Below are 12,641 nucleotides of genomic sequence, written 5' to 3' on the forward strand. Positions count from 1 at the left end.
CACACATGTAATACAAAATTTTCTAATAGCTACATTAAAAATACAAAGCCCTTACTTATCTCATATGATATGAAAAATTAACTCAAAGCAGATCAAAGATTTAAATATGAGAACTAAAACACAGAAGTAAATCATCATTTACTTGTTTTTGGCAAAGGATTTGCAAATATGGCACCAATAGCACAAGCAACAACAACAAAAAATCAGAGAAGTTAGATTATATCAAAATTAAAGTTTTGAGCTTCAAAAGACACCATCAAGAGAGTGAAAAGACATGGTATAGGAGAAAAAAATATAAAATATATCTTTGTGTGTGTGTGTGTATGACAGAGACAGAGAGAAAGACAGAGAGAGGGATAGATAGGGACAAACAGGAAGGGAGAGAGAAGAGAAGCATCAATTTTTCGCTGTAGTTCCCTAGTTTCCATAGTTGTTCATTGATTGATTTCTCATATGTGCCTTGACCCGGGGGGGGGGGGGGCTACAGCAGAGCACGTGACCCCTTTGCACAAGCCAGTGACCTTGGGCTTTAAACCAGAGACTTTTGGGCTCAAGCCAGTAACCATGGGGTCACGTATATGATCTCATGCTCACGCCAGCGACCCCTTGCTCAAGCTGGTGAGCCCATGCTCAAGCCAGTGACCTCGGGGTTTTGAACATGAAACCTCTGTGTCCCAGTCCGATGCTCTATCCACTGCGCCACTGCCTGGTCAGGCAAATATAGTATACGTCTTAATAAGGGACTTGTATCCAGAAAATATAAAAATACTCTTACAGCTCATCAATGAAAACATAAATTAGAGCTGTCACAGCAGGGGATTGCCTGTGGAAAGTTCTAAATAATTGCATACATACAAATTTGCATTCCTTATACTGTGATTTCCTTAGAAAGCACTATGAATCAAAACACATGTGCACTATAAATTTTCAAACATTCATTCCTCTAGCACGAGTGTACAAATTTAAGTTCTCATGAACTAGTATAAAATTCTCCAAAACCAGAAATTTTTATTTTGTTCTCTAATATATTCTAAGTGCTTTGAATAATACTTGGTACAATAATTACCAATAGTAATACACTACTGAATGAGTGAATTTTATATAGATCTTCTGTTTTCTTCATACTAACACTGGACATCATCAATCTCTAAAAATTTTCTTAACCTTATAAATAAGCCAATAGAATATATTTTAAATTAAAGTTCTTTATTTGTGAGGTTATACATCTTCTATGTTTGTCTCACATTTGTATTTATTTAAAGAGTTGATGTTTATATTCTTTCCCTACTCACTTCAAATCGTACCTACACGTTTAATTCTACCCTCCATCTAAATTATTTTAAAATATCAAGGCCTTCTATAATCTCAGCTGAACCGACCTTATTTCCCACTAATGTCTACTTTACTTAATATCCCATAAACTTTTTTTGTGTATTTGTTACACTAAATCTCTGCTGTTCCTCCAGACTGAATATAGGTTATTCCACTACTTGAGAGCCCACTGTTTCTTTCTTTTATAGATTTTATTTATTAATTTCATGGGGGGGGGGTACAAAAAGTATTAACTCATAAACTCATAGTTGATTCACTTCAGTTGTTCATTTATTGCTTGTCGTATGTGCCTTGACTGAGCAAGCCCCGAGTTTTGAACTGGCAACCTCAGCGTTCCATGTTGATGCTCTATCTGTGCCACCACAGGCCAGGTGTGAGAGCCCATCTTTTCTTTTTCATTTTTGAGAGAGAGAAAGAGAAAGAGACAGGAAGAAAGAGAAATGAGAAGCACCAACTCCTAGTTGTGCGACTTTTAGTTGTTCACTGACTGTTTCTCATATGTGCCTTGACCCAGCGGCTCAAGCTGAGCCAGTGACCCCTTGGGATTTCAAACCTGTGCCTCAGTTTCTCAGGCTGATGCTCCATCCACTGCGCCACCACTGGTCAGGTAAGAGACTACCTTTTCTTTCTCTGCCCCACTCCAGGCACATATGAGGCAATCAGGGAACAACTGAAGTGCCACTTCCTCCATTTCTGACCAGCCTCACCTCATCTCTACTCCTCCTACATAATGCAGTACTAAATGATCGAGTTTGGATGTTTCTTGATACCTTTTCATGTGTATTCATCTTTTCTCCCCCAGCAGGTGAACTTATATGAAGACAGGGGTCTTATCTCCTGCAGCACGTAATAAACAGAGTGGGCACTTGATACATCTTTCCTGATTAAATTTTTAAAGTAAATTTTGTTCAAATGAATACATTTCTAGAAACTATTTCCAAGGTTGCAGAGTCTCAATATTCAAGTACAACTAATGCTCAGCATTTAAGCATTGAACTAGTAATAAGTACCTAACGATAATAAAGGAAGAGGCAGATACCAAATCTTTAAAAGTGGCATATTGCTGTGGGGAGTGATTTGGTGTTAAATTTGGATTCTGTTTAGAAATCTTACATATCAGAAGTTGGAAGAAAGGAGGGGGGTTTAGTTTAACTGAAATTCAAAGCAAAACAAAGACTCGCTCAACTAGAGTTTATGTTTCCTTAACTATAATGCATATACAATAAAAACAATTTCTTTCAAAATTCCTCATAAGTAACTATGGATACAGCCAGGAAAAATGACTCCTGCTATCCACATTATTTATTTATCTTTTTGTACAGAACATACTGAACTCAAGAAAGCACAGCTTTTACAGGCTACCTACTGAGACACTAAAGTAGGTACAACCATCACTTCTCGACTCCAAATAAAAGTTACTCTCTTGGGCCTGACCAGCTGGTGGCACAGTGGATAGAGCATTGATATGGGATGCTGAGGACGCAGATTTGAAAACCCAAGGTCACTGGCTTGAGCATGGGCTCACCATCTTGAGTGTGGGGTTGTTGGCTTGAGCGTGGGATCATAGACATGACTCCATAGTTGCTGACTTGAGCCTAGAGGTTGCTGGCTTGAGCAAGGGCTTACTGGCTCAGTTGGAGCCTCTCTCCCACTCAAGGCACATATGAGGCAATCAGGAAACAACTCAAGTGCCACAACTATGAGTTGATGCTTCTCATCCCTCTCCTTTTCTCCCTCCTCCCTCCCTTCCTTCCTGTCTCTCACTAAAAAAAAAAAAAAAAAAAGTTACTCTCTTGGATCTGTCAACGACAGTCAGTACATACAATTTCATAATAATTAGCCCAGCCACTGTGAACATAGCAGACTTCTATTTATATCTAAGATGTCAAAGCATAATGGAAGACTGATGCTCTATCCCAAGTCCTTCAATGGTACTCTTAGTATTAAAAAAACACAAAACTCTAAATATTAATAAATAAGTGATTTATTTAGATACTTGCCAATTAGTCACTTGGTCTGAAACAACATTTAGTTTTTTAAATCTTTTTTAGTTTTAGCAGGTCAAAGTTCTGTCTCTATAACCATGGCATGGATAATGGTTTTAAAAATGAGGGCATTTGTCAGAACGATGCGTTTCAGAACGCCTGCTGCTGGCAGGCTACTGAGGACTAAATAATGGTCACATGTTGATCATTTATGTCACATGAGACTTCCTTTAGTCTCTTCCATAGGTTTGAAGTTGATCATGAACAGACCAGCACCGATGTTTGAAAGGACTAATTCTAAAACCAAATCAGGCATGACCTGGGGTGGCGCAGGGGATAAAACGTCAACTTGGAACGCTGACGTCACTGGTTTGAAACCTGGGCTGGCCTGGTCAAGGCACATATGGTAATTGATGCTTCCTGGTCCTCTCCCTCTTCTCTCTCTCTCCTCTCTAAAAATGAATAAATAAAATCTTAAAAAAACCCCACCAAATCATATAATAAGCACAGCTTTCCCTTAAGGACAAAAATGAGAACTCATACATATGAGAACAGAGGAGAGGAAAACAAATTCTTGTTACACACAAATGTTTGCTAGAGGAAATAAAAGTTTCCCTTACTTTCCTTTCTTACGAAGCTCAATCGACTGTGACATTTCACTTAAAGCTCTTTATAAAACTAGACAGAAACCCAAATAAAAGGTATATAGTATGCAGTAAATCTTGTAATTTAAAAGTTTAAAAACTTCTAGGGAAGTCTCTATATTCAGATCTGCCAAAACAAACAGAGAAGCACACACTAAGACCACGCTAGTGCCTGGGTGTCACCCAGGTTCAAGAGCCTAACCAAAACATGCAACCAGAAAATCTTGTTTGCTATTTTGAAAATAATCATGACCGAAACAAAAACATTACTTCAGATTTTCAAGTTTAGTCAAGTCAAGAAGAGTCCATTTGATTTGAATCTACTTTAATTGTATAAGCCCTTTAACTCTCCACAACTTTGTTGAAAAGAGTTTAATACAATATTTAGTTATTGTTCCTCATTCTATTAAAACTTCAAGATTTAAGTAACCTTATTTACTAATTATAATGTGTTTAACACACATTTTGGGGAGTTATTTTTCAAACTAATTTTGAAAAAGTTAATTTTGTTAATTTATGGGAGACTGGCATTACAGTACATGTTTTAAGAAACTGATATCAAAGAAAGTGAATCTCAAAACAAGTTTCATATTCAGGGTGTGTCTCTACTAATTATTTCGAGAGGTCTCATTAAAATTTTAAAACAAAATTGTTTTAAATAAAACTCAAATTGTGCCTCCTTAAAGTTTTTTGCACACTGGCTTTTGCTCTAAGATCAACTATGCAATTTACTATAAGAAACATTCACTGGCATAACAAACTAACATTATTGAACTCTATGCCAGGCACTCATTTTAATTTCACAATATAGCTTGGGTAGCAACAGACAACTAATAAAAAACTTCAATGGCTATTTAATTTATTAAGAGCAATATGACACTCAAAAACTGAAAGTCTGAAAATTAAAGTTTTCGATTACCAACAAAATTTACCTTTTTAAAGAACACATGATGATACATGAAAATGTTCAGGATAGAATTATAAGATAAAAAAATATATCTCTAAATTATATACAATAATAACCTAAATATGTAAGAAAAAATGTAATCTGTACACATTTTCTGAATAGTATCTTTGGATAGTAGAATTACAAAAAATTTTCCTAATTTCTAAAATAAATATGTATTTATGTATTATTTTTATAATCAGTAATCCCCTTCAATTAAGTGTTATGCTAAAATACCTAAATCTGGTTACTGAATATATGTGATTTTAAATCCAATTTAGTATGAATAGAATATATTGTGCAATAGTTAGGAAATAAGTTCCTTTGAAATGTTAATATATTTTGGTATAGACAGGTATAATGAAACTGTTCTGAGTGTTTTATAATATACCTTAAGTTGCTATTGCTTTAATCCCAAATGTGAAAATTAAATATAGATTCTCTCAAAGGCTATATTGCTTTCACTTTAAACAGAGCAGAAAGCCATTGACTTCTTTAAAAATATCCATTAAAAAATCAAATGTGGACTTTTTGCAATCTTCGGAAATGCATCAGACCTTAAACAGAAATGTTCCGTGTCATTGGTCAATTTTGTGCATATAGTAGGCACTCAATAAAAGTTGTTGAATGGATAGACAAAGGAATGCATAAATGTCCTCTCTGCATATCTAGACTTACTTTCCCTTCACTCAGTTTAGATGACCTGAAAAGCACTTCCTCAAAATAACCCTCTGGTTCACCATGAGAAGAATGCCTGGCACCAGCTGGTAGGAGATATTAATAGCATGTCCATTAGGCACTTGTTCAAGGCACACAGATAGCTCAGTGATAAAATCTTTAGAAATATTTGGACAGTTAAGATTATTGGAATATGAATCAGTTGTGGTTCCATAAATCTTCACTCTAAATTTTAAGAAATCAACATCTATTTTGGAAATTCTTCAAAATAATAAGCAACAATTGCTTTTAACTTTGGAGGAACTCATATTTGGGCTAAAGAAAGAAAGCTTACAATAGAAAAGTTCTTTTTTTCTGCGACACAATTCTTTTGAAAGATTCAGATGCTAAAATAGAGAAGAGAATGGACTTTTTCCTTTAAATTTCAATATTTAGTATTTTAGCAATCATTTACCACTGATAAACAAGTCACCCGTCCAGAAGCTTATGTTTTTATCCCTCCCTAGGTAACATAATTCTTAAAAACAGAGATATAATTACAAAATATCCTAGGTCAGCTTAGTGATTTTTGGAAGAAATTGGGGAAGAATGGGAATGAGATGGGACTATAATTGATTTTTTCAAATAATATATAATTTGGAAACACTTGCATCTTTACCGGATAGAATTAACTATTCCAGCTACTGTTTGATACTTGCTAGTAATCTGTACTTGACCCAAAAATTTTCAGAGATTTAGTTTAACCAGCAAAAGTCACAAATTTAAGCAATCCTTTACTTCTCATAAAATGGTCTATATCTTACAGCAGTTTAGACAGCCATAGAGACATTCTCTGAGCCATTGCTTTAAAGTTTCTACAAAAGTATTGGTTTTTAGATGGATTATTTTTCTTAGTGTGTAATGTCTCCAAAGGTTTAAGTCAATTCATATTAAAAGATAAAGAAGCGGCTTTGAGTCCTCCAATACTCAGATGAAGAGACAATTCTACTAGGTGTCTGTCAGATAGAGAGAGTGGAGAATAAACAAGAAGAAGATGTAGATGCTGTCCTTGAGGAACTTTCCATCTAGCTGAAGACATCATGTGGGAAATGACAGCTAATAAGATAAGAAAATGCTTTCTTGTAAAGTATGAAGAAATCAGAGGTTTAAAGGCAGAGGTGTAGACTACCCTCATTCTGTATAAAGAAGCAAATAAAGCTGGAGAGGTGGGGTCACATGGAAGGGCTTAGAAGTCTGGTAGAAACATTTAGACTTGCTCTTGTAGTGAAGGAGGCAATGAAATGTTTTTGTAAAGCAGGATGATTTTAGGTGGGCTAAAGGAGTTAGGTCAACCAGAAAAGTGATTACTATAGATACAATTTTCTCTCAGTATATTTTAAGCAGTATCTCATAAGATAAGTACTTAATCTTTCAAAAATTTTCTTGGTATGCCTAATCAGGCAGTGGTGCAGTGGACAGTGTCAGTCTGGAACACGGAGGACCTAAGTTTGAAACTCTAAGGTCGCCGGCTTGAGTGTGGGATCATAGACATGACCCCATGGTTGATGGCTTGAGCCCAAAGGTTGGGGGCTTAGCAAGGGGTCATTGGCTCGGTTGGAGCCCCCCTCCATCAAGGCACATATGAGAAAGCAATCAATGAGCAATGAAGTGCTCTCATCTCTCTCCCTTCCTGTCTGTCTGTCCATGTCTGACCTGTCTGTCTGTCTCTGTCGCTCTTGCCCCCCACAAAAAAATTCTTGGTCTGACTGGTGATGGTACAGTGGATAGAGAAAGTGTCAACCCAGAATGTTGAGGTTGCTGACTTACAACCCCGAGGTCACCGGCTAGAGTGCAGGCTTGTCAGCTTGAGCACTGGGTCACTGGCTTCAGTGAGGAATCACTGACACAATCCCAAAGGTCGTTGGTGTGAAAAACCCAAGGTTGCTGGCTTTAATCCAGAGGTCACTGACTTGAGCAAGGGGCACAGGCTCAGTCTGAGTCCGAGATCTGATCCCCAGTCAAGGCACTTACAAGAAGCAATCAATACACAACTTAAGTGAAGGCAACTACAAGTTTTTTTTGTTTTGTTTTCTTTTTTTTTTTTTTTTATAGGGACAGGAGACAGTCAGAGAGAGAGGGATAGACAGGGACAGACAGACAGGAACGGAGAGAGATGAGAAGCATTAATCATCAGTTTTTCGTTGCAACACATTAGTTGTTTACTGATTGCTTTCTCATATGTGCCTTGACCACGGGCCTCCAGCAGACCGAGTAATCCCTTGCTCGAGCCAGCAACCTTGGGTCCAAGTTGGTGAGCTTTTTGCTCAAGCCAGATGATCCCGCACTCAAGCTGGCGACCTCAGGGTCTTGAACCTGGGTCTTCCACATCCCAGTTTGATGCTCTATCCACTGCGCCACCGCCTGGTCAGGTGGCAACTACAAGTCGATGCTTCTCTCTCTCGCTCTCTCTCTCTCCTTCCTGACTCTCTTTGTCTCTCTCTCTCCCCCCAAAACAAAAAAACAAACAAACATCCCCAAATATTGTTGGTCTTCACAAAACCTTTTATACTTTTAATCTACAATATTTGTACTATCTCCCTCTCTTTTGATCTCTTTCTTTTGTTCTTTCAAGTGTATATCAAGGAATGTAGGCAGTTGACTAAAAACAAGAGGAAAAAAAGAAGCATAATTAACTTTAACCTAAAAATTATTTGTACAAAAGCATTTGTAACTCATCTGAAATTAATGTAGAAATAAAATTAAAATGGTGTCATTATCAATGAATCTAAATCTAGAAAAATTCTAATGTATGCTTCTAGTCTACTGACCATTAAACTCACTTATAAATACAGAAAATGCACAATTATTACTTACAGTGTTTTATTTTGTGAGCAATTTACTATTCATACATACTAAAAATAAAGGCACTTTATTTTGTCATGCAACTCCACACATCATCAAAAAACATAATGTAATTACATTTTGCTCAAATAGATAAGTAAAACAAATATATATTGATTTTACCTTTGTTTTAGTCGTCTTTTGGCTGTAGTTGGAACATTAGCACCGTAGCCAAAGGAATAAAGAACCCTTTCAGCCTCATCTTCATTTTCGACTGGAAAATATTAAAAGTGTATAATATGAAATAATTTTTTTTCTTAAGAAGCATGGCAGAAGTGAAAGTAAAAGAGGTCATCATAATAAATTAGAGAGTAAAAGAATGTAAAAAGGGCTAACGCGTAATGTCCAACAGGCCATTTGTAAGCAAGAGCCTATTTCTTCAAGTATATGTTTGCTTGGATTTGTTCCACTTACTTTTAAAAGGTGTAAGGGTTTGGATCATATGACATGTAAAGTTTTCTTGTTATAAAACATAATAATACAGATCTTGCAGTATTATAAATGATTCAAAGCCTTTCTGCATGAAAACATGTAATTATGAAAAAGTACTAACATCAATCACACTATTTCCCTTGAAAAAGAAATGACTTTAATTAGAAAAGATGTTCACTATTTTATTAGAAGAACAACTTTATTTTAACTTGTAATAGTGAAATTAACTACATAAATAGGATACTCTGTAAAAAAAATAGGAAAGTATCGATAAAGTATTGGTGGCCTTTTTTTTTAATTACAAAAAAATCTCAGCAAAGCCATTTCCTTCTAAATTCTCCTATTAGTCCACCACTCCCAAAAAGAATTTTGATGTATTTTTTTTTATTTATTCATTTTAGAGAAGAGAGAGGGAGAGAGAGAGAGAGAGAGAGAGAGAGAGAGAGAAAGAGGGGAGGAGCAGGAAGCATCAACTCCCATATATGCCTTGACCAGACAAGTGCAGGGTTTTGAACCGGCAACCTCAGTGTTCCCAGGTCGACGCTTTATCCACTGCACCACCAGAGGTCAGGCCTCAAAAGAATTTTAACAGGTACATATTTTAAAGTTAAAAAATTTAAATGCAATGACAATTTTACTGTAAGTTACAGTTAAATATTTTAATCAAAGGCCATAAAAACAAAAGATTGACTAGCTCAAATAAAAGCCGTCAGTGACATAAAGCAATTCTATAATATTATGCATCAACATTATTTTAATGTTAAGAGAAACCCTGCTTTTAGAACTGTTTCAGAATGAAAACAAAGCCACATGTAGATTTTACGTGAATAATAGAAGCTGAGTATATGCAGGCCTATCATTATGATTGTGCACTTATTTGTTGATTTATCCTTCTGTAGTACAGTTAAAGTTTCAGGAATATAAATACATGTTTTCCTTCCATTTTCCTCCCGATTTTTCAAGGTGAACCGAGATTAGTTTTCAGAAGTAGAATTATTAGTTGAGGGACATGTGGATGCAGGAGATGATATATGCTGTTGGCAGAAGTGTTATCAGCTATCATGGCTTCAGATCCAAATCGAGATCTCCAATTCAGCTTTCTCAGAATTAGAGCTGGCAGAATTAGAGTGAGAGCCCTATCTCACGTGTCTCTCTTAAATAGTTCTAAATCCAAAAGGGAAAGGGCTAAACTTAGTTAACATCTTAACCCATCAGTTAGATAGTTATGAACATCTTAAATTTGAGTTCAATACTTATTAGATTAATAACGCATGGGATAACTATATAATTTAGTGGTGTGTAATAATGGAAACAATGTACTATACAACATGGTAAATGGTGAAAAGATATGACTGTGTCTCAGAAGCACAAAAAATATACCTGAATGCCACTATTTTTCCCATGCTAAAGGGATTAGGAAGGTGTGAGGAGATTGACATGCACAGTGAAGGTGCAGAAAGGAATTACATGTGTAAAGTTACAAAGCTGTGAAGTCTTAGTAATTGTGAGAAAAATGGCTGGAGTTAGTCTGGAGTACAAAGACAGATTTAATTCTAACTGTGAATGGGACTTGTTTGCTAGGCTAAGGAGTTTGGAATTTATTTTATAGTCAATGAGAAATTAATACAGATAAGTGAAATGACCAACAGATTTTTGTTTTTGATGTTGATATTATAGGAAAAAAATTCCAATAACAAGGAAAAAGATGGCCTAGATCGGTAGCACAAAGAACTCCTCATAAGTTACATTAGTAACCAGTTGAGACACGGTCCATAATAGCAATGGAGGTTGGAGCGAAGAATTTGGATTCTAGACAACTGAACACCTTTGAAAGTGAGATGAGTCACTGATAGAATAAGGGAGGAATCAAGACTGACAAAAACTAGTTGTGAAATTAGACAAAACTTATAATATAAATAATGTTAGATATTCAATGACTGCAGGAACTCCCATACAGACCTGCGGAATCCCTAGCCTATAGATAGTAAATGAAATTGTGGAAAGGGATAAGATTATCCAGAACTGAAGAAGATGAGGGAAAACCCCCTGGGAACTATCAGAGTTAGAGAGAAGAAGAGATAACAAAAGTGATGGGAAAAACAATCAGAGGCAGGTGATTCAAGAAGCGAGAGAAGGGTTTTGAGAAATGTGGCAGATGCCTAGCAAAGGTTTCAAACAGGATGAGAATGAATGGAGGGTCCCTGAATTTGAGAACTAGAAATCCAAGTTTCATTTCATATTTGAATTTATGGAGCTTTTGGCAATATTTGTATTCTTCACAACTCAGTGAGATGTTGAAAACTAAACTCCTCAAATATCCAAATAATACATTTATTTGATTATAAAAAGCAATTCAATTATAAACAGGTTACTGCAAATAGCCATAGTTACACTTTAATAAATGAAGTCTAACCATCTTTATGTTCACTGAAATTAGCTGAATTAGATGGTACTCCCTTGAATATTGTATACATTGTAGTACGAAAAGAATGTTTTGTGCTTACATCTTTGAAATTTTGGTTAATCAGTAAGTGTTCATTAAACAAAGATGAAAATATTCTAATTTCCAATGTGAATGGATAAAGAGCCTAGTTACTTGATCTTCCAAGTACAAGTAAATATATTTTATTCTAAGATGGTTTTAAGATGGCTTATATAATATCAGAACAAAGAGTAATTTCTGTATTTCTTCCAAAGATTTTATTAAAAACATTTATACATATAGAAAAGTTGAAAAAAGTATACAGTGTACACCCATATATGAATATCTGGAATCTTTAAAACAAAATTTTTAATGTTTATTTTATTGACTTTAGAGAGTGAGAAAGGACAAGAGAGAGAGAGAGAGAGAGAGAGAAAGAGAGAGAGAGAGAGAGAAACAGCAATTTGTTCCTGCACCTGCCCTGACCAGGGATTGAACCAGTAACCTCTGTGCTTTGGGATGGTGCTCTACCAACTGACCTATCCAGCCAGGATGAAATAGCTGAATTCTAAAGTAAACACTGTAATATATTTATTTTATTTATTTTTTTAATTTTTTTTTTTTTTTTTTTTGTATTTTTTGTATTTTTCTGAAGCTGGAAACGGGGAGAGACAGTCAGACAGACTCCCGCATGCGCCCGACCGGGATCCACCCGGCACGCCCACCAGGGGCGAAGCTCTGCCCACCAGGGGGCGATGCTCTGCCCCTCGGGGCGTCGCTCTGCCAGAGCCACTCTAGCGCCTGGGGTAGAGGCCAAGGAGCCATCCCCAGCGCCTGGGCCATCTTTGCTCCAATGGAGCCTTGGCTGCGGGAGGGGAAGAGAGAGACAGAGAGGAAGGAGGGGGGGGTGGAGAAGCAAATGGGCGCTTCTCCTTTGTGCCCTGGCCGGGAATCAAACCCGGGTCCCCTGCACGCCAGGCCGATGCTCTACCGCTGAGCCAACCGGCCAGGGCTGTAATATATTTATTTATCTCACATCTTTCCATTCCCATATCAACCCATGAATCTATCTTATTTTTTGGGTACATTTCTAAGTATGTTGCAGACATCTGCCTTTCAGACCTCAACAGTTCAACATGTATGTCATTAACTATAGTGCAGCATTTACTTATAGTTTTTGTAAAAAATCAAATTTACATATAATAAATGGTACAAACTTTAAGTATACCTGTTAAATTTACTCATAATTGTATTGACTGCTCTGTAATTTGATAGTAGTTTTAACTCTTCATTTTTGATCTTTATACTTTTCCTTTCTTATC

The 12,641-nt window shown here is 36.3% G+C and overlaps 1 protein-coding gene across 4 annotated transcripts in view; it reads right to left on the reverse strand.

Moving 5' to 3' along the window:
- The window catches only part of PIBF1 (progesterone immunomodulatory binding factor 1), a 234,760-nt gene that overhangs the window by 100,169 nt on the left and 121,950 nt on the right, over positions 1–12,641 (reverse strand). For all 4 annotated transcript variants that reach the window (XM_066380783.1, XM_066380784.1, XM_066380782.1 and 1 more), the window contains exon 13: positions 8,589–8,679. In XM_066380783.1, coding sequence (XP_066236880.1) covers positions 8,589–8,679 — 91 coding nt within the window. The remainder of the gene's footprint in view (positions 1–8,588; positions 8,680–12,641) is intronic.

Source organism: Saccopteryx leptura, chromosome 4 (genome assembly GCF_036850995.1).
Source record: "Saccopteryx leptura isolate mSacLep1 chromosome 4, mSacLep1_pri_phased_curated, whole genome shotgun sequence".
In the NCBI taxonomy this organism is placed as follows: Eukaryota; Metazoa; Chordata; class Mammalia; order Chiroptera; family Emballonuridae; genus Saccopteryx; species Saccopteryx leptura.